The sequence below is a fragment of the Antennarius striatus genome, chromosome 16, assembly GCF_040054535.1.
Source record: "Antennarius striatus isolate MH-2024 chromosome 16, ASM4005453v1, whole genome shotgun sequence".
Lineage (NCBI taxonomy): Eukaryota > Metazoa > Chordata > Actinopteri > Lophiiformes > Antennariidae > Antennarius > Antennarius striatus.
The window spans coordinates 6,269,989-6,290,516 of record NC_090791.1 but is presented as its reverse complement, the minus strand read 5'-3'; the positions used below and the strand labels follow the sequence as shown (position 1 = coordinate 6,290,516).

Here is a 20,528-nt window from a genome sequence, read left to right as displayed (position 1 = left end):
ACTTTGACCGTGAGTCACCGAGTCGTGGTGGATAAGAAAAGACGGGACCGCGACCGAGCCGTCGGACGGAGCGGAGACCAGCAGGGAGCATCAGGAACACAGAAAACACACCGGAGAGCATGGAGGCAATGGAACAGAAACGTATCCAACATTTACATAAGTTCTTCCCATTTCCCCTCATTAGGAGCTCAAACTGAGGTCACTGCCCAGCAGCTGCACATGGACTAAGGAGCAAGAGCTGGACTTGGCTATTTCTAGGGTTCTCGTAAATCACCAGCAGTAAACTGGGCACTACATTACAGATCCTGTGTTTTTCTCTTTTTTAAAAAAATGAACTTTGCGGCAGCATTTTCTCTAAAGCAGCGCACAGAGCGAACAAAACAACTTATGACCCTAAGTTAACTTTCTCTTTTAAAGAAAGACGCCAAATAGTTTCCAAATGAAAAACAACCAGGCTCTGCTGAAACTCTTAATTCATGGTTAACACCTCGTTCTTCCTCATTAGTTCCGAAAGTTTCCCAAATGTGGAGCTTTACTGGCTCAGCATTTTGCACAACACTTAGTCATTTTTGAATCAGATTCAGAGCTGAGGCTAATAGTGAGATGGCTCAGTTTAAGATGCTTAAGATGAATTTCATCATCTTGTTACATCAATGACATGAATAAACCATGATATCAAATTTTGTGAAAGATCAGGTGATCCTGTAGGATCTCATATGTACAACATCAGTTTAACAGCTATTGTTTAACCAACAAGACAGAACCTTTGCGAGTGAGGGGTTAGATTAGTTGTTTCACTTCTTGCTGCAACTTCTTTTCCACTGGCAATGGGAATGAGGATGAGAATGAGAATGAGAATGAGAATGAGGATGAGGATGAGAATGAGAATGAGAATGAGAATGAGAATGAGAATGAGAATGAGAATGAGAATGGGAATGAGAATGGGAATGGGAATGAGAATGAGAATGGGAACGGGAAAGGGAATGAGAATGAGAATGGGAATGAGAATGAGAATGGGAATGAGAATGAGATTGAGAATGAGAATGAGAATGAGAATGGGAATGGGAATGGGAATGAGAATGGGAATGAGAATACATTCAGACAAAGTTCGTCATAATTTACATGTTAATCGTTTGGGGTTGAAACTGAAAATCCAAGAGTAGCAAAAATCGTTTCTTCAGTTTTATTGTCAAGGACACCAAAACTGGGGGGGGGGGGGCAGCCTCCTCTGAGGTGATGGTGGCTTATAGAGGGAGCAGGACCTGAGCCCAGGTTATTTTATCGCCCTTTAGACCTCTAATAGAACCACAAATGTAAAACAAGACATGTTGATGTAGCCACTGTATGTCTGTGAGTATTTGTTCTTATTTCTCTGCCTCTTTGCTCCCTCAAGTGTCTCTTTATCATTTCATTATTTCCAAAAAGGTGAAACCTACTGATGTATGAAGGTGTGAATTATTCGCATCGGCGTTGCACTAAACTGTGTTACTGGTAGTAGGAGGTGAGAATCTCATTGTGAGGTGTTGTGTTCATGTGGGCCACTGCTGACACCTCACACTCCAGACATGCAGCAGCTTTCTTTTGGTGTTCGATGTGTGAATTTAATGCCGCAGGACGCTTCTAGATGTCTTTGTATTTTGAGTCTCAATTGTAGCAGCACAAGGGGAAAGGTTGGGCTGTGTGGGGCGTCACCTTTGTCCTGAAGTTACTTAATGATTATTTATGTCTTGTCACCATGTGAGTAAAGGAGAAAACACGAGATCTAAAGCTGGATCTCATGACAAAAGCAGGATTGGCTGACTTCCTGTCCACGGGCTGACTGACGTCACAGGAAAACTCACCCAGAGTGGAGAACAGAACATAGTGAACGCAGACAGAACCTCCCATACTCCAGGCGTTAAGACGACTGGGTGGGTCCAGACTAGTCAGTCCACATAGGTTTGTTTGCTTGTGGCCTGGGGGTACGAGTCGTGACGGAGCACATCCCTACTGTGTGGTGAAAAAAACCAGCAGCGAGTCCTGCTGTCTTGTCTTTGTGTGTAAACTAATCAGAGGAGGCACACTGAGAGTTTGTCACAGTGTCACCACAGGGGGGGTAAATGCAACTTGACAGGTCAACCTGGTTATCTCCTGGGTGGGCCTCAAGGAGCAAAGGAAAGGCAGAACGACGGTGAGTCAGGGAGCATAAGCCGCAGACGCCAACTGGAACTTGCTGGTTCACAAAGTGCGGTCAGACGATCAGCCGAAACGTGAGCAAAATAAGGATTATTAATAGAGGCTGGGAGGTGAAAGCAGAGTCGTGATAAAACGGCAAGTCTGGATTATCTGATGCAGCACGTTTAGTCGCGTCTTTCATTAACTGAGGCTGTGGAAACGATGATGTGACCCCCGGCACTTGTTGCGCGTCAGCCTGCAGTCACATCCCCCTGATTCCGTGTGTCGATTCCTACCAATGACCTCATCTGTTGTTTTTCTCAAGGATATCCCTCTCCTTTCGAGGCACAATGAGGCAGCATCCTGTTTAGAGAAGGTCCAGGCTGGCCTTCACTCACTCACCATCAGCTTATGCAATTTCCAATTCGGCCAGAATCAGTGTTGTGGGATAGTTCCCAGTTTCTTTTATGACAAATGAGTGAATAAAGAATTATTACGGAAATGATTCATGAAACTGATCTATCCAAATTTGATTGTTGACTCATCCTGTGCAATTTCCCCTAAACAGAATAAATGATTCACCAGGAAAAATAGTTTTTTAAATGTGCTTCCTTATATGTTTATTTGGGCATTTTTAATATGCCCAAATAAAAGTTTAGTGGAAATATATTGTTTTTCAAAATACTCACACATTTCATTGTATACATTAAGTATAAATATATATGCTGTGGATATGAAACACTTAATTTTGTTATTTTTGGTTCCATTTGGATTGAAAATAGTAGAAAATCCTTGCATCTAAAAAAACCTGGAGACAAAACGTGTGAGAAATTAAAAAAAAATCTATAAATGATAGTTTCTGATCAATATTACTATTCCATGATGAATTAGTTGATGAACAAAGCTTTAGAAGTTTCTGAGAACCAGTTGCCTAACCCTGGCAGGAAAGGGATAAATAGATTTGGGGTTGAGGTGTCTGCTGCTCCTGCTGGGGTGATTAAATCAAACTAACCCCAGACAAGAGAGAAAAGAGCTGCTTCTTTATTCCTGTGATGTTCTCAAAGAAAGAAGAAAAATAATAACTGAAGTCTAGACTTTTAAGAAGTTAAAGTAAGTCTAAGTCATTCAGTCACGTTTGGAAACAAGTTTTTAATCTGATGAAGGTGGAAAGTTTCTCTGTGCTTAAATTTAAATCTAAGATCAAGATATAAACATATTAAAATGACTTTATGGGACCTAAATTGGGGATAAAAACCTCTATTTGACATGTGTGGGAGAAAGAAGATCATTTTATGCAATAGCTAAAAGATCATTTCTGTACTAGAAACCACTCCCAAGAATTACCAGGTCTCAACTGATTAAATTGCGGTTTTTTGGTTTGCGTCTTTTGGCGTTGTTTGTTATCTCACAACTACGGGAGAGAGAGAGAGAGAGAGAGAGACAGATTTCCACACAATCTGACAAACCAGATGAACAACATAATGATCTGCAACCAGTTACACTTCATAAGCAGATGGAAGACAAAACCACCCGGTGACATCCAACACAAACTTCGCTGCACCTGGAGGCAAACAGATCATTTGGAAAAATAAAAATCACTTTCCTCCTCTGTTGCAGTGACGCAGCAGACAATCAGTCATCGAGTTCTAATCCCCCCGAGGGCAAATTTAAAAAAAAAACACAAAAACGTACAGGGTCAGAAGAAGGAACTGGGAAATCGTTAGTGGATCAGCGTGGGCCGGCCCACTGCGTGTCGAGTCCTGCCCCGCTGCGCTCCCGCGTCACACTCTCCTGTCAGTCGCTGTGGAGCGGTGATCGTCCGCGTCCTGCTCCCCACCGGCCGTGGGGTTCGCTTCTGCATCCACGACAGCTTCTCTGGATATTTACCTTGAATCAGGTGCGTGAAAACTTTTTATTTATTTATTTTTTTTAAAATTCTAAATTTTCTTTTCAACTGTGTCGGAACTCTGAAGATGCTCATTGGAACGCGAAACGTCTCTGTGCTGCTTGCTGCTATACGTTTATAATCACTTTATTTTGAGTTGTATTCACTTGGCATTATAATGTATGTATTTGGCTTCATAATGTTTACTGTTTATTTTTCTGTACACATGCCAGTAAAAACAGGAGAGTTCGTTCTAATTGTCTTTGCGCGTTACATTCGCGCGTATTTTAACAAAAAATTATAGGTAAACCTTTATCTGCGAGTTAATTCTCGGGTTTCTTATATGTGGATTTAAATCCTGTCTGTCAGGAAACCACTTGACTCTAAATTTAGATCATTGCATTAATAAAATATTCAACTTTAATTCGATTAAACAATATTATTTAACCCTTTATTGAACAAGATACTTTTTTTTTATTATCACCTGAATACCTTCTGGATATTTTACCTGATTGTAAATTTCCTCAGTTTGCTGTGTTTTGTTAATATAATTGTTGTCATTAACACTAACTTTCTGTCCCCTTGTTGGACGCAGGCTGACTCTCGTCGCCCTCTGTTGGACGCAGCGCGCACTGAAAACAACAGATTTTTGGGGGGAGAAAATTTTTTTTTCAAACCACAGGAAATCCTTTTTGATAACATCTAAAGGAACTTTTTTTCTCCGTGTGTGTCTTTTTTTTAACCCTAAGCAAAAAAGAAATGCTCCACCGCAGGACTATATGACACCATCTCTGGGGATTTAATGTTCACACCAAGAAAAGAACAAAAAGCATCTACCTCCGAACGCATCACCAATGTCCACTGAGTCCTTCCACGCTGCCCATGCTGCTGAACCCCCTTCGTCCATGCCCATGTCTCCCCCCACAGGAAACATGCTGCAGATGTTTCACGAGTACCAGAGCAACGCTGTCCTCCTTCTGCACTACAACTACACGGGCAAACTGAAGGAGGACAAGTACACAGACGGACTCAAACCGGAGGCCATCGTCTTCCTGCTGGTCTGCCTGCTTATTGTCATCGAAAACGCTGTGGTGCTCGTGGCCATTTGGAAGAACAAGAAGTTCCACCTGCCCATGTACTACCTACTGGGCAACCTGACTCTGTCTGACCTGTTGGCAGGCTTCACCTACATGGTCAACATCATCATGTCTGGTGCCAAGACGCTAAACATCACTCCGGTGCTGTGGTTCTTGAGAGAGGGGGGCGTGTTCATCATGCTGGCAGCTTCAGTCATCAGCCTGCTGGCCATCGCCATTGAGCGGCATGTTACCATGGTGAGGATGAAGCCGTACCAGGGGGACAAACAGGGCCGGATGTTTGCTCTGATCGGGGCCAGCTGGGTGCTGTCGGTGCTGCTGGGCATCCTACCTGTCCTGGGCTGGAACTGCATGGGACAGCTGGACCACTGCTCCACAGTCCTACCGCTCTACGCCAAGAGTTACATCCTGTTCTGCATCACTGTCTTCAGCGCCATCCTCATGTCCATCGTGGTGCTGTATGTCCGCATCTTCCGCATTGTTAAGTCCAACACCCAGCGCCTTGCCTCGGTTCCACAGCGCAAAGGCCTCTACCGCAAGTCCCAGAAGTACATGTCCCTCCTGAAGACTGTCACCATTGTCTTGGGAGTCTTCATCGCGTGTTGGCTGCCCCTCTTCATCCTCCTCTTGCTGGACTTCTGCTGTCCAGCCAAAAGCTGCGAGGTACTCCTCAAGGCAGACTACTTCCTGGGTATTGCCATGTTCAACTCCCTTCTCAACCCCATCATCTACACCCTGACCAGCAAGGACATGAGGAAGGCCATCATCAGGCTGCTCTGCAGACAATGCCTCCTAACAGAAGATGGGCAGGTGAAGAAGATTGGGATGCCTTTCCTAGACTGTAGCACCAGTAAGACTGATGCAGCCTCTCACAGACTGGAGGGACTGGAGACCACAGTGTCATCCAGCAACTTAACGCCCTCGACTATCAAGGCCATTTACCCCAGGATCTCCAGAACATGACAGTGGCTCCTGTAACTCTGGGAGGACTTGTTTGCTCAAATCTGAGCTGAATACCAGCTCCTGTTGAGCCAACACGCACAACAGGAACTGAAATTTTGTGTTGCACGCTGCCATAGTTTTTGGTATTAATCTTGATGGAACAAAATAAGCTTGTCCTGTGATTGACATCCAAATTGCAGAGAGCCGTGGAGTTTTAATACATATTCTGAACATTTCATTTCTGAAAAAGAGGAAATGTCAATGCATTAACAAGTGTCCTGAAAAAAGCATTGCATTCAACTCTTAGATCCTGAAGTGAAGGCCAGTATTTTTTTATTCAGAGGACAAAAAAAATGTGATCCAATTTTGTTTATATTTGCACATAAACAAAAATCAAAGGTTGTGTGCAGACTTTTCACTTAAATACAGTTAATTATGCTGCACATCTGATAGACCGGGGCAAAACATTTCTCCTTATCTGCTCTCCCTGTGTAGCATATAATGATATGTTTGGACAAACACACAGCATCCACACCCAGACTTTGCTGCCAACACCATGTAATTTTTGCCATGTGAGTTTTGGTCAGCAGTCATGTTGGGTAGAGGTCCCCTCAAGTGAGATCACAGGTCCCGAGATGCACTGAACACATCATCTGGAGAGTTGCGTTGAGCGGTTTGCAGTGTTGGAGGTCCTTTGCAAATGCAGCGACGCGTGATGAATGAAAAAAACTGATAAGGTTTCAGCGGTGCCGTCTTTGTTTTTAACACACAAGGACATCGCAGCGATATGAAAGATGTAAAAGTCTTTTTCCATTTTGAAGAAAATCTATTTTGTGTTGGGGTTTGGGTTGTTTTTTTTTTGGTCAAAGAGTGGAGATCTCATTTTTCCCACAGTGCAGAGATCAGATAACAGACTGAGCTTCAAAGAGCCGGGGAATTTCACTGTGGTGAACGTGACATGGAAACAGAACATTTTTGAGACTGTACTTAAATGTAAAAGAATCAAATTTATATTAACTGATATTTTTAGTATACTTTGTAAATAATTTGCCTGTAGCTGTATTTTGTTTTGTACAAAAAAAAAAAATCACTTAAGTTATGCCAGTTTTATATGTGCACTGAATAAAACATGTGAATGACGTTTACATGGAGGCTGGTATTTTCTTTAAATATAATTTCTCTTAGAGAATTTTTATCTGTCTGTGAATTAAAGTTTCATGAGTGATGCTTATGCACGAAACAAAACAAACGTTTATAGTACTCACCGCTTTGATTACTCCCAGGTTCAACATAATGCAGTAAATTATCTTATACAGAGTAAAAGTGCATGGCTTTTCTTTTTAGTACTGGAATCTCATAAAGTCATGAATATTAGTTATAGAAATGAGTTACTTGCTGATATGAATTTCTTTTTTGTATAAATATGGAATAATTTGGGCTTATGACTATAAATGAACAGTTAGACACAATAGAAATGTGTCTTTTTGTTGAGACTTAGTCACATTTGATGGATGCCGCATCAGCACCAAGAGACCCGTCTAACGTTCATATCAGAAATGAGTTGATATTTAGTATTAAAGTGAACTAGTTCACAATGAGTCAAATAAAGGAACAATGAAAGGAAACAAAGCCAGATGTGTGGTTTGAATTTCATCTGTATATAAACCACGTGTTGTTCAGTCTGTGGGCGAGGTATAGATGAAGCTGCAGACACAGCTGCTCCGCTTACCGTCAAGAACCCACACATGGGAGTGCGGTTCTTCAAGCCTACAGGATGTGATCTAGCCTCCCTAAATGCCACCCTGCTTGCTCTAAACCACCAGCGTGTTGCAGTGGTAAACAGTGGTGGCATACAATTTTGTTGATACATTAATATGCACCTAATTTTTTTGCATGTTCAGTACATACGGCTGAATTTTGACTAGTTTGCATATGGATGTATTTACAGACTCCCATAGTCATAATATGTTTGTAGGTTGACCGTCAAAAGACACCAATCCAGAGACCTGATCCATATCTTTGGTAAAACGGTTCACTTGTTTTTGACTTGTAGGGGAAAAGGTAAAAACAAAAAGCAAGTAAAATCTCTTCATGCAGAGCTCCTATTTAGATTTTATGGTGTGAACTGACTCATTATGCCTGCTCCCACAAAGCTTGGTGAAAGTCTGTGAAGTAGATTTTGCATAATCCTGTATCTGAACATGCCTGTCTTTTTCAGAGAGCTCCACTGGTTCAGCTCCTTATTGTCACCATTTGATATCTTACTTCTACAAGTCTAAAATTGGAGTTAAAATCTGCCTTACAGCTGCTGACATTTTATCTGCTCAGAGAGATGATTAATTTCAGATCTTCTGTGGTCAGAGCTCTTTCTGGATGAAAACAAGCAGCAGGTCATTCACCAACACTCATCCCTGCAACTTCAACACCCAATCAGAGCTTCAGCAGGAACTCAACCTCAATTCTAAAGTCATGCTGGAGATCACAAGCTTTATTAGAAAGAAAATCACAACTGGCTTTTTTGAGTGAAGAAGTGAAGTATCTTTGTAAAACTGATGAGTAAAGTCAACTATGTCTACACAGGTGAGAGGAAAAAGGCTGTTTACTTAATTCTACATGCCAGTAGTTTTTGCATAATCCTGCTGATTTTCAAACCAAGAGACAGAAGACACCATCTCCTTGGCAGAGTAATGTCAAACTAAATGTTAGTGTTCACCACTTTATAAACATATTATATCTTGATCAACATCGGTTCAGTTTCAGTAGTGGAACCAGATGAACATAGAAAGTTAATTTTATAAAACTCAAGTTCAATTTAATTTAGATGATCACAATTTGTGTTTGGGATTAGAAGCATAAAGCATCTTGATAGGATTACAGATGACTGTTTAGTGAATTTATATTAACCAGTAAGATGTTGATTGTGTTTTCACATTAGCATAGATTTTTGAATGAACAGTTTGAAATAGAGCTAAAATTGTGGCTTAAGATGTTAAAATACTAAGATTAAAGTTTACTGACTGTAGTTGGGAATTGAGCTCAGGTAAAACCTGATGAAGACAGAGAATGCTTTACCTCAACTGTACAAAACTATTATTACTAATATGCCTATAATCTTCTTCTGCAGCTTTTGCAGTCCTCCTCGGCTAACAATTTCCATAGATATCACGGCTCCTGTCGTCTTACATTAAAATAGCCCTATGCAGAAAACTGTTGATCTCTCCAGTGTCACAAGAAACCACGTAGGAATTCTAAAAGTACACCTGCAGCGACCTCTAGTGGCGAGTGACAAACTCCCACGTAGCTTCGACATTGCCACATACAGAAATGTGTGATGACTCCACGTAAAACAATTTTTAAAATATATATTAAAGAGCAGTCGAAGAGTGTTGTTTTAAAAGTAATTTAAATGTTTTACAGGACAGGAGGAAACAAATTCATTGACACAAAAATAATATACACAACATTTCTGAGAAAAAAACCCCCCATCAACACCCTATTGCTCCCACTGAGTGCTGACAAAGTTCCACAGATGGTCGCTGATGTCACTCCGAGATCGCACATACGTGTCAATGTTGACGGGAGTGGCAAGATCTGCCCCATAATGCACTGCAAGAGAAGGAAATTATCTGAAGCCATACTGACACATCACATGGAATGAACACAATGCAAAGGATGAGCACAAACAATGAGCACAGTACCTCCTTTTAAGATGTTGGGTGGTGTGTCATATTCCCACTTTATCTTGGTTATTAGGTAGTAAACCTGAGCAACATATCTGTTGAAGGAAAGGTTAGGGTTAATTGGAGCTGCTACAAAGATTCATTTAGTAATAGAATAGTGGGCTGCTTAACATAGGTTCAGAGTGTTCTACAAATTGTTCCAATAATTAAATCAAGTAATGGGATACTTAATTTTTAAAGTATTTGACAGAGCTCCTAAGATTGTTTGGATTTTAACTGCAGAAGTACAATTTCTGACACTCACACTGCTGAGGGGATGACCTCAGTGGTATCTTCATCCACCTCGTTCTGAAGAGTCTGAAGGTCGTGTTCAGTGTTTCTGAGACTCTCCAACTCCCTTTGCAGAAATCTGAAGGAGAATTAAGGAGGCTAACGAGGAAAATGGTAAAGAAATACAGTTCTAAGGAATGGTACTGAAAGACTCTGGTTTAATGCAGTGGTATAAAAGATACTGCAGTTCTGAGTCAGTGATCTGACTCTTGGCAGTGTACTGCCTCAGCTGTTCCTCCACATCCCTCAGCTCAGTCTCCTTTTGCTTCTTCTGCTCTTCCATGATCAGCAGCCTCTGGCCCACACTCTCCTCAGTCTGAGCCACATCTGAAGATGTAGAGGAGTGGTGGAAAATTTCATGCATGGATAAAAGATGTAATCTGGGTAATTGTTGCTTACACCCAAATGAGACATTATTGTACTGTGGATAAGACATAAGGTCTGGGCAATCCTTAAATGGCAGTGACTGTGCACCTCAATCCAAAAAACTGTGATAGCCGAGAAACAAGAGATCATTACTCACCTTTTAAAATCTGCGTCACGGTGTTCTTTGTCTCTATGTGTTGGTCAAACAGCGCCCGCTGTTCTCCTTTCACTTGTCCCAGTTTCTCGGGTTGGCTGCTGTTGATGAAGGCCACCAGCGCCTCTCCAGTTTCCTCCAAGTCTTGAAATTTATGACCTTGAGACATAGTGGTGATGCTACACAACACACAGCAAATGAGACTACAATTAGCTTGTTTCTTTGCAGGAGTGAGGCTTTAATAATGATAGATGAATGAATAAACATGAACTTCTTCATGGGTGGTAGAAATAAGCACTTTTAATTTAACAGAACGTCTGTGTAAATTCTCATTTTTCCAGGTCATGGTCATACAAAGTTGTTTAAGTCAATCCACTGGAAACTTTCTTAAAGTCCAGTGGATTGACTTTAACATTTGTATAATTTAACAGAACTTTAGTAATAGTAATATCGGTTTAGTGTACTCCAAAACATGTCGAGCTCCTACGATTTATTCCAGCTATTACTCAACTACAGCAAAACTCTGGATTGTTCTCTAGTTTTAAAAGTGCACCCATTTGGTGTTGAAGTTTGATAACCTATATAAACATTGTTAATCTGATCTGAATTACTACATGGAAATATTATACTTTTCTAACATCGCGTTAACTACCGTAGTTTTCAGAACACAACAGTGTCTAGCGAACGGAGAAACTGAAGAATGAGCGTCGGATTAATAGTTGTTCCTGCAGAACTACGTTTGATAAAGTTGGACGTGAGTTGTTGGCTAACATGAAGGACCTCACTGTTTACTGTTAGCAACGACAGCCGTACGAACGTATCTTCGGTACGTTTAGCGTAAACAGCAGCACGGACGCGCCGTTCACATGTGAAAAGTACCGTAACTAGCTTTTAACTTCTTCATTAAAAAAAAAAAAAGTTAGCAGAGACAATATACAAAACGTTAGATTCAAGTTCAGAAACGACAAACCTGTCGACTCCTCTCCGTGATTCAAATTCAGGCTCTACGCCCGCCTCTTCTTCCACTTCTTCTTCGTTGGTACCTCCTTTAGATTTATGTCGCCACCTACCGGCAGGACACGATCCAGCGCCACCATATTTCAGTCACCTTTTAGTTTTCTCATTCGCAAACTACAGTATTTTTGTTTCCAATGTTCACCGTCAATCCTCCGGGATTAATAATCTACCTAAATTTCATATTTGTCGGTATTGATCGAGGATACGACCCATGATAATCCTGACACTTTACAGGAACACAAACACATTCGCACATGTAGGAGCAGAGCCATGACAAACTCATTGCGTTTTGATTTGAAGCAATAGGATACCATACAAATTATGTTTCGGACTAAATAGACAGAAAATCAATGTGATTATTTTGACAGTTGGTCTGTCTATCTTGCTTTCAAGGACATTCTGCTTCACTTCTGTCTCATCTTGATATTACAAGCAAGATCGCCTGGCTTTCATCAGGCTGGCGAAACACAAATTTCTTTAAAATCTTTATTACTACAGGAGGAGGTTTAAACTGTATGTTTATTTGTTTGTCTCCTCTAAACAATGTGAATGCAGCAATAGAAATAGGATCAAATTCTATTACATCTGTAACTTTTTTCATAATTATTAGTTGCACATAAATTACAGGAAAAATGTCATTACCTTTTCCAAAGTCTTCAGTCAATGTGAGATTATATATGGATCTAGGTTGCTTCTCCATAATGTATTTAGTTCTTATTAAAACATGATTGATCTGTGGACAGTTATATCCAAGTTGGAGCATCACTGTAAGCTTCATGCCTTGGTTTTATGCTTTTCTTTCTTCTCCTGTGCTTTTCGTTTCTGTCTGCCAAGCTGTCTGAAGAAGAGTCTCTTGGGGTTCAGACCGTAGGCCTTCAGTCGCTGTCTGCTGAACTCCTGGCCTCTGATTTTCAACCCCAGGCTCCCCAAAGGCTTGTGCTTCTTCTTGGACCACTTTGGCCTTTCAGTCCTGTTTTTTAACTTGGTTTCACTTGATGCTTCCTCAGCAGAAACCACTGTCTGGTTCTCTTCAAGTCTAATCTTCTTCTTCTTTGGTATCAAAATCTCCTCCTCTGCCTCATCCCTGTCCTCGCTTAGAGTTTGGGCCACAGAGTCGTCTGTAGGGTCAATGGACACGACGCCACCATCCTCCTCTACGCCTTCATTCTCAGCTTTCCTCAAATGATCTCTTCGCTTCTTGCCCACTTTGGTCTTGGTCTCCACATCCTCTGAACTCTCCCTGTGAAACAGGTCAGATTGTTGCCTACAGCCACAGCAATAACAAACATTTTTTACAGGGGTTAAAATAATTAGCACAGACATTTTGCTATACTTACGTAGAATATATGGAGCTCAGGATTTCCCTCTTCTTCTTTTCATTCTGCGCCTTGATTTTATAGTTCTTCAGATCACTCCTCTCCTCTTTGTCAGACCTGAAAACAAAAGCTAACAATCAGTGTAGTTGAAGATGTGAAGACAGTTAACCTTTAGCATGTAGGACTGAACAAGTACCTGAACATGCATGTCTTCTTCAGAGAGCACCACTGGTTCAGCTCCTTATCGTCACCATTTAATATCTGAGGGCAAAATGCAGGACTCTGGTTTACATCTACAAGCTTAATATTGGAGTTTAAATCTGCTTTACATTTGCTGAGGTTTTATCTGCTCAGAGAGAAGATTAATTTCCGATCATCTCCTGGTCAGAGCTTCCCCGGAGGAAAAGCAATACCAGGTCAGTCACCAACTCATCACTGCAGTTTCAGCGTCCAATCAGACCTTCAGCAGGAACTCAAACTCCAAAGTCATACTGGAGATTACAGGTTTCATTAAAAAGCTATTCACAACTAGTATTTTTGAGTGAAGTTTAAGTGAAGGATCTTTGTCCTGCTGTTTATTTTGGAGTAAACACTGATACAAATGAGTAGGGCCAACTAACTCCACATGGGTTAGAGGAACAAGGCTGTGTAACACAAAGTCTTCTGCATAGATCATTGAGGGGGAGCATGAAAAGGTAATGAAAAGGTAAAGTTTATTTTTTTTAAAGGCTAAAGTTAGCTTAATACAAGTGGTTAAACATCTGTTGGTAAATTTGATGTTTGCTGTACCAGAAATGAGAAATCAAGAACCCATTAGTTTCTAAATTAAGTATTTTCATGACGATTGCTGTTCTCACCTCATCAATGCTCAGACCAAAGTCGTTCGGCAGGACCTGCCTGTAGCGGAACCGACACGGTAGGTCATCTATGATGTCCTCATAGTCCAGTTTATAGTATTCATCCAGGTACTGCTCAAAGGTTTTCTCCTCTGAAACACACATACATCTTCACTTGGACATCTTCAACTTGATTTTAATTTTAAAAAAAGCCTCAGGACTAATGATTTACAAGCAGTAGGTTTCCTAATACTTACGTGGATCAAACACAGGTTTGTTTTTTGTGACCACCTCTGCAAAATGAGACTTTTTCCTCCTTTTGCCCATTTGCGGCATATCCTGTTTCTGCAACTTCCTTTCTTTTTTCTTCTTCTTCTTGGAAGTAGTTGGTTGGCTGGGGTCGTAGTCGGCATCCATCTGTTTCAACAGGAACAAGGGTCTGTAAGCCAGAGGATGCTGCACAGCCAGTCGGACTGGCAGTGGGATGACAAAGCAACACTTCTGGAGAAATAATTCCACTCACAATAAAATTCTCATCTTCACAGTGCAGCTCAGAGGCGTCACATTCGTCTTGGTTCTCTCCTACCCATGTGTCCCAGTTCCAATGCTCTGCAGCAAAAAGTCAACAACCAGGTAGTCAATATTCAGACCTTGTTCGAAAGACTCTAGAAAAAATATTACTAAGTTTATGCAAACTACAAAAACTACAACATATGACATAAGCAGAATTTAAAATGATAAACAGGATTTTAGATGTAGAGGGACAATATATGTGGTGTAAAGTGACTCCTTAAGGAAATAAAACAAGCTGATGTGTCCGGCAACATGAAGAAAATTTACCCTCGAATTCATCATCATCATCATCAAACTGAGGCTTCTCTCCTTCTTCTTCTCCATAGTATTCATCTCCAAAGAATTTCTGCAGACAAAACATTAAGCGCATCACTGATGATGGACACATGCTGCAGAAAATGAAATACTGACTGTAATCTGTTGACAGTGGTGGTAGCATCTTTATCAACAAACATTTATGTTGGCTGTTCTAACACATAAAGTCTAATTAACCAAGTATAAAATGCCTGAGCAAGTCTGGAGACCAAAGGCTCACATTGAATCAGCTTCATTCCAAAAGTTGTGTAGAATAATGCCTGAACCAATCAACGGGAAGCAAACACTAAACATGTGTCAAACAAATTCATTTGCCGAGGCACATCCTCATTAATCTAATTAGCCCAACGGAACACTCCCGTGTGGCTGGATTAGAGTCAGTCATTCAAGATGAAGCCCTCAAGCTGGGCTGACGAAACATGAGTTTTGTAATCAGGTTGTTTAACAAAAATAAATTAAAATCATTTTCTATTCCACTTCAAACATGAAAATACTCTTCAAAAACAACGTGCATTATGATCTACACATTAAGCATCCACCCACTTTTCAGAAAGAAATAACAAATTGACGCAATCACTGAGATTTTAACTCAATATACTGTAACTCCATTCTTTTGGAGGAGGGACTGATTTCACCCACCTGCATGAGCTGATCGTGTTGCTGTGGATCAAACTCTCCTTCCAGGTCAACCTGACTAAATGCAAGCTGCTCGTTTCCAGTCAGCTCCTGAAGCCTCTTCAGCTTCTCCATGATCTCAGTGCGTTTCAAGTTCTTGAGCTGCTTCAGCTGCTCATGCTTCTGCTCTTTCTCCTGAAAACATTATTTTAAAAGGGAGCAAAGGCAAAGCATAGAAATAAAACATGTTTTAAAGTATGAAGTGAATGAAAAGGTAAAGTTCCTTTTTTTTAGAAATTAAACATACCTTTAGCTTCCTTTCTTTCACTTCCTCCCTTTTGCTCTTTCTGCGGTCGTCTTTGGAGCGCACAGAGGTGGCGATGTTGCGGGGGTAGGTCTTGATCTGCACCGAGTCCGGCTCCTCAAAGCGGAAGTTGTAATTTCTCTCAAAATTTTCCTGCCGCTCCAAGAACATCTCCCCTTCCTCTTCAGAGTCCTCCACGTCATCCTGCACCACCTCATCATAGGTGGGAATCCTTCATGCATCATAAGTGTTTAGCATATATGGTGTGATTCATATTGTTTAGATATTCTCAGTGGAAAAACAAAACTGACATCCAAAAAATAGAAGCTTACCGTTCATCATCATCATCATCATCCTGGTAGCCCTTGTTGAGGACATAGTCTCTAAGGAAACGCTCCTTCTCATCCAGCCCTGGGTCATTCCAGTAGTCCCTTAAGTATTTCTGTGTCCACACAAACCAGTCTTATAAGTAAACATGTTAAATGAAAAAAATCTAAATAAATGTCTAATCAATTTGTGTTGCACCCTCACCATGTCCTTCACCTCCTCCACACCCTCCAGCTCAGCCTGGCCCTTCAGCCAGTCCATATAATCGGCCTCTTCTTTATCCTACGAACAGCAGATGGAGTTTATACTGATTCTACTGTAAGTCTGTTGAAAAGTATCTGGTAACGGTTTCAAACCTTCTCCTCCTGTGTTTTGATTCTCCTGGTCAGCAGCTGAGATTCTCCATCCCCCTCACTGCTCTTGCCATCATCTTCATCATCGCTATCCTGGATGAATTTACGGAAGCTGTAGAAAGACTTTAGCTTCCGTAAACACTCTTTAACTCATATCAACACATAGTCATATTTTTTAAGTCCTACCTTTCCTTCAGCTCCTGCTGCTCCTGGATGTAGCTAGGAGAGGCATCTCTCTTAAAGAAACACACAATAAACACATTTAATAAAAATATTTGTCCCTCACAAGTATGTTTACAACTTAAGAGCATATAATTGTGACAACTCGGTATACCTCCATCCTCCTGACAACTTGCTCATCATCGCTGTCATCGTCATCATCTTCATATTTGCTATAAAACAAAAATTAAAGTCAGAGCTTGCTTCCATCAAGTTTATGACAGTTGTCTTGATTTCCTGCCACAGAAGCAACTGGCAGAGAACAAAGTAGATCACACGTTAAAAGTGTTTTAAAAAAAAGCAAGGCTTTGGAGATACAGAAGGTGCTACTGTAACTGTGCTCTAATTATAGATAATGTATTTGTGTGAGCTGAGAACCACAAGCTCAGCGTCTCATCCATCCCTTCAGAACAGACCAGGTGTTTGTATTCTCCTGAGAGCGAGTCACAATTAACATCAACATCAGAAATGTCTTTCTGATGTAAGATTGATAATTGTGATGTAGTCAAATACTTTATATGATAGATCCCTTGTTTACTCACCCTCCCCTTTCCAGTATGACTTTACGTTCATAATCCTTCAGGTACATGGGCTTCACTGTTTTCTTCGATGTTGAAGGCTTCTCATCGAGGGAGGCTGCCTCTGAAATAAAAGAGATTTACATCCCATAGTCATTAAAATGTCCTGGTGACTGTGAATGCTATAGCAGCGAATGATCCTACCTTCATTATAGAACTTAGCATCTGTCTGGTAGATCTTTGGGTCCTTCTTCTTCAGCAGAGACAGGGTTCTGTAAAAGTCCCGCTCAAGTTCAGGGTCTAATTCCTTGCAGGAGAAACAAAGTATAATCAATAATCGATTCAGAAACATTATGATTTATCTGTTGATGAAGAGACAAGTAGCCATGCTAACCACTTCACTGTCATCAGAGCTGGACTCAGTCGACTCCGAGTCATCCTCATCAGCTCGGTCACCGTATTTGTCTTTCACTGCACAACAACACGGAGAAGTTAAACCCGGTATTAACATCAATAAGGGTCCAGAGACCCTCTCCCACGTTGTGTTGTTAGCCTGAGAGCTAGCACCACTAGCTAACACTGACACACTTACGTCTCTGAAGTTCTTCCTTCTGTCGGTATTGCTCATATTTCTGCGCAAACTTGGGGTTAATTTTTAATTCCGACTTGCCTGACATGACTATACTTCAAGAAATACTTTATGCTGTGAATATATAGCGAAACTGGTAAAATTCCCAAGCTAGCAAAGGGAACTCATCTAAACCGACAAACACGCGTGTCGAAGACTGAATCACGTGGTTTCCGGTGTAGCAGTAATTACATCGCTTGTCCTGCAGGGGGCGCATTAATATTATTAAAACTGAGGCCAGTCGGTGAGCCGTAGTTTGGCTCACGTCACTATGTTAGAAAGGAGAAAACCTTCTAATGTTTTGAGTGTTTTCTTTTCCACAGAATTTATCATTACATTATCAAACATTGTCATGTTTTTGAAATTCTTTTCAATTTGTATTACAGAACCCTCTAAATTATTGTCTTACCCGTAGACAATGATATTTATCATACTTAAAATGTAATGATTATTTCCTTCATTTTCAAAATGGTTAAATGAATTCAGATGGAAATAGATGATAATGAAAACACCAACATACAAACTGAACAAAGGATACACTTACATTCAAAAATATCATATTCCAAATTCACACAAATTCAAATTTTTAAGTTCACTTTGCTTTACTTTACTTTGCGCCTTCCAGCACACTTTCCACCAGCTGAAGTACAAATTCTGTTTTTTCAGCATGAGGCAAGACAAAAATTGAAAATCACTCTAAGTATATCATAAGAATTATTTAAGACTTGGACGATTAAATAAATGCCACGTTTTTAGCCTTTCCCCTCATTCATTGATGTTTATTTCTACTACAGTTACCCTGTAGGCAGACAGAATGCTGACTCAGTGTTTAAAGAGCAGAGGGGCGAGGTGTGTGACGGCAGAGACTGAATGTTACAACGTCATGTCCCGTCAACTAGCACAGTTAATCGTCACCTGGGCAGATAAACACAAAGCCCCAAACGGATTCAGACTCTGATTATTGACCCTCCATACGGCCCTGTGTTTGGCACATAACAAAATAACAGTGAAGAGCAAAACATGATTGTTTGTTTGAGGGCAAGGCCAACCACATCCATCTATGTTCCAGTCATGATCAAAATGAAAAGACAGTGAAAAATATACTTTCCTTCATAATGTAAAGTTCACAATTACTTCAACTTTTTTGATTAATATTTTAATTTGTAGATTTGTAGATGTAACAAATCTTTTTTTATAAACCCATGAAATGCATGCTTGTCTGTATTATATATTGGTCGAGATAAATAGAAAATAAACAACCAGAATACTCAAAAAGACAATATAGGGTCATCATTGCTTGAGAAATAGAACCTCTCGGCATTTGTTTTGCATCTCGGGTGTTTTGCTCGTCATCATCCTCTCATCTCATTTCTTATCAGGTATAAAGTGTCCCAGGAGTTGTTCAGAGACTCGATAAAAGTAGAAGGTTGTCTGAGAGGACAAGGACATCGTTTCTCCTTCTCATAATGAGTGGATTGTGAGATTATTTAAGTACTCAGCCTCTGGGAATAAAAACACCAGCGATTAATTGATCTATTTATTTGGCGAATTGTGTGTCGTACCAAAAATGATAAAAAGCTTCCATGTCTGGACAGAGGTCAGAGATGGTTTGAGTTCTTGGCTTCCAGCTGGTCAGACCTGTTGATGCAGGATCAGATGAAGGAGGGTCATCATATTCCTACACTATAGGAGATCACATCACGTTCAGTTTGTTGGCACGTGCTCAGAAATATCATTATATTCTTTTTATTTATTTATCAATGCAGCCTTGTCAGAAAAACATTGCTTTAATTGACTGGATGTTTAAGCTTAAACTCAAAGACACACAAAGCAATGAGAAACCAGACTGCGGCTTCATCAGGATTCATTCTGGAATGATCCAGCCTGTCTCGCATGATCTTTACTGCATTAATGATTAATGATGTTGAGGAATTCAAATAAACTTTCTCTGAAAAAAAAGAAGAAGGTATTTTCTGCAGTCGCTGCAAACAAAGACAGAGACACAACAGTATTCAGAGTCTCTCTGCTTTCACAAAGATTCCGACCCATTGTTGACGTGACCCGTTGATAATCATAGCGTTTAGATTCTCCTCAGAGGGGGGGGTCTGACAGTCAATAAGAACTACATCTCCTCTCTTAACTTCAGCATGTGTCTATGCATCTTTTTCTCGACTGCCATCATCCACTCAACACTTCTGGTTTTCTTTAGCCATGAACTTTGTACAGGACTGCTGAGTTGAACTGCAAATCTGCAGGGTCACAAAGCTGTTTGCTTTACTCTGATAGCTGATGTTATGACTTACCCTAAAGTTATCACATAAAACATTGTTTATTTGAACTGTGGATGCTGGGCTGTCAATGTACTATTCATTTCCACCAATGTCCAGAAATGATTAGTCTAGAAAAGAAAAAGTGAAAATATTGATTCCTTTACGTAAAAGGAAATCTAAACACATTTTAAACTACTCAGAAATCCGATATCAAGCTGTGCCTGAGTACTGGGAATAATTAATAATTAGAGTCAGTAGTAGTTTTGCTAGTTTGACAGGAAGACACAGGTCAACACTATCAATTCACAGATGTGTAACTGTTCATCAACTCAATCAGACTCGATCATACAGAGACTCATGGCTACAGAAGCTGGATGTCAACCACATGGAAATGGAATGGGAAAAAAATAAATCTTTTTGCTAATTAAATTATTATTATTATCCATTTTATAAAATCTGATTAGGAGTGACTTAACAAGCTGTTACCTGATTCATTCCTTCTCTGTTTTCAACAGTGCTGGTTTGTTTTTTTGTTAGCAAAATCACAGATAAAATACTTGAGAGATTTTCATGCAGCAAAGAAAAGTCCAGTGTGTTTTGGAGTGGATCTGAATGAAGTTGCAAATTCA

At 40.4% G+C, this 20,528-nt stretch overlaps 3 protein-coding genes and 1 non-coding gene across 5 annotated transcripts; 1 reads left to right on the top strand and 3 right to left on the bottom strand.

The window, feature by feature from the left end:
• Window positions 1–3,882: 3,882 nt before the first annotated feature.
• Window positions 3,883–7,223, top strand: s1pr5a (sphingosine-1-phosphate receptor 5a). The gene is made up of 2 exons (XM_068337426.1): window positions 3,883–4,051; window positions 4,635–7,223. The coding sequence occupies exon 2, from the start codon at window positions 4,894–4,896 to the stop codon at window positions 6,097–6,099; it is 1,206 nt and encodes a 401-aa protein (XP_068193527.1). The 5' UTR covers window positions 3,883–4,051; window positions 4,635–4,893; the 3' UTR covers window positions 6,100–7,223.
• Window positions 7,224–9,469: 2,246 nt separating this feature from the next.
• Window positions 9,470–12,397, bottom strand: spc24 (SPC24 component of NDC80 kinetochore complex). 2 transcript variants are annotated; one of them, XM_068336582.1, is made up of 6 exons: window positions 12,268–12,397; window positions 10,612–10,787; window positions 10,271–10,415; window positions 10,063–10,167; window positions 9,777–9,853; window positions 9,470–9,684 (listed from the first exon to the last, which is right to left on the bottom strand). In XM_068336582.1, exons 2-6 carry the CDS (start codon window positions 10,775–10,777, stop codon window positions 9,572–9,574), a joined length of 606 nt encoding a protein of 201 aa, XP_068192683.1. In that variant the 5' UTR covers window positions 10,778–10,787; window positions 12,268–12,397; the 3' UTR covers window positions 9,470–9,571. The 2 variants fall into 2 exon arrangements, with proteins under 2 accessions (XP_068192683.1, XP_068192682.1); XM_068336581.1 differs by lacking the exon at window positions 12,268–12,397 and adding an exon at window positions 11,579–11,977.
• Window positions 12,398–12,399: 2 nt separating this feature from the next.
• Window positions 12,400–17,771, bottom strand: kri1 (KRI1 homolog). Its single transcript, XM_068336580.1, has 18 exons — window positions 17,594–17,771; window positions 17,396–17,472; window positions 17,206–17,308; window positions 17,026–17,125; window positions 16,599–16,656; window positions 16,451–16,500; window positions 16,268–16,376; window positions 16,116–16,193; window positions 15,917–16,026; window positions 15,588–15,816; window positions 15,305–15,475; window positions 14,618–14,696; window positions 14,301–14,386; window positions 14,035–14,194; window positions 13,799–13,929; window positions 13,138–13,202; window positions 12,963–13,058; window positions 12,400–12,865 (listed from the first exon to the last, which is right to left on the bottom strand). The coding sequence occupies exons 1-18, from the start codon at window positions 17,676–17,678 to the stop codon at window positions 12,400–12,402; spliced, it is 2,253 nt and encodes a 750-aa protein (XP_068192681.1). The 5' UTR covers window positions 17,679–17,771.
• On the bottom strand, window positions 13,288–13,382 carry LOC137610390 (Z30 small nucleolar RNA). Its single transcript, XR_011038480.1, has one exon. It is a non-coding gene; the product is annotated as a Z30 small nucleolar RNA (small nucleolar RNA).
• Window positions 17,772–20,528: the final 2,757 nt, after the last annotated feature.

What these genes read in the sequence shown, in the direction of transcription:
- s1pr5a (XM_068337426.1), top strand. Translation starts at nt 4,894, where the DNA reads ATGTCCACTGAGTCCTTCCACGCTGCCCATGCTGCTGAACCCCCTTCG.
- spc24 (XM_068336582.1), bottom strand. Translation starts at nt 10,777, where the DNA reads ATGTCTCAAGGTCATAAATTTCAAGACTTGGAGGAAACTGGAGAGGCG. An exon ending in CGTGACGCAGATTTTAAAAG is followed by an intron (nt 10,416 to 10,611) that starts GTGAGTAATGAT and finishes CTACATCTTCAG; the next exon opens with ATGTGGCTCAGACTGAGGAG. An exon ending in ATCACTGACTCAGAACTGCA is followed by an intron (nt 10,168 to 10,270) that starts GTATCTTTTATA and finishes ATTCTCCTTCAG; the next exon opens with ATTTCTGCAAAGGGAGTTGG.
- kri1 (XM_068336580.1), bottom strand. Translation starts at nt 17,678, where the DNA reads ATGTCAGGCAAGTCGGAATTAAAAATTAACCCCAAGTTTGCGCAGAAA. An exon ending in GAAGGAAGAACTTCAGAGAC is followed by an intron (nt 17,473 to 17,593) that starts GTAAGTGTGTCA and finishes GTTGTTGTGCAG; the next exon opens with TGAAAGACAAATACGGTGAC. An exon ending in GTCATACTGGAAAGGGGAGG is followed by an intron (nt 16,657 to 17,025) that starts GTGAGTAAACAA and finishes TTTGTTTTATAG; the next exon opens with CAAATATGAAGATGATGACG.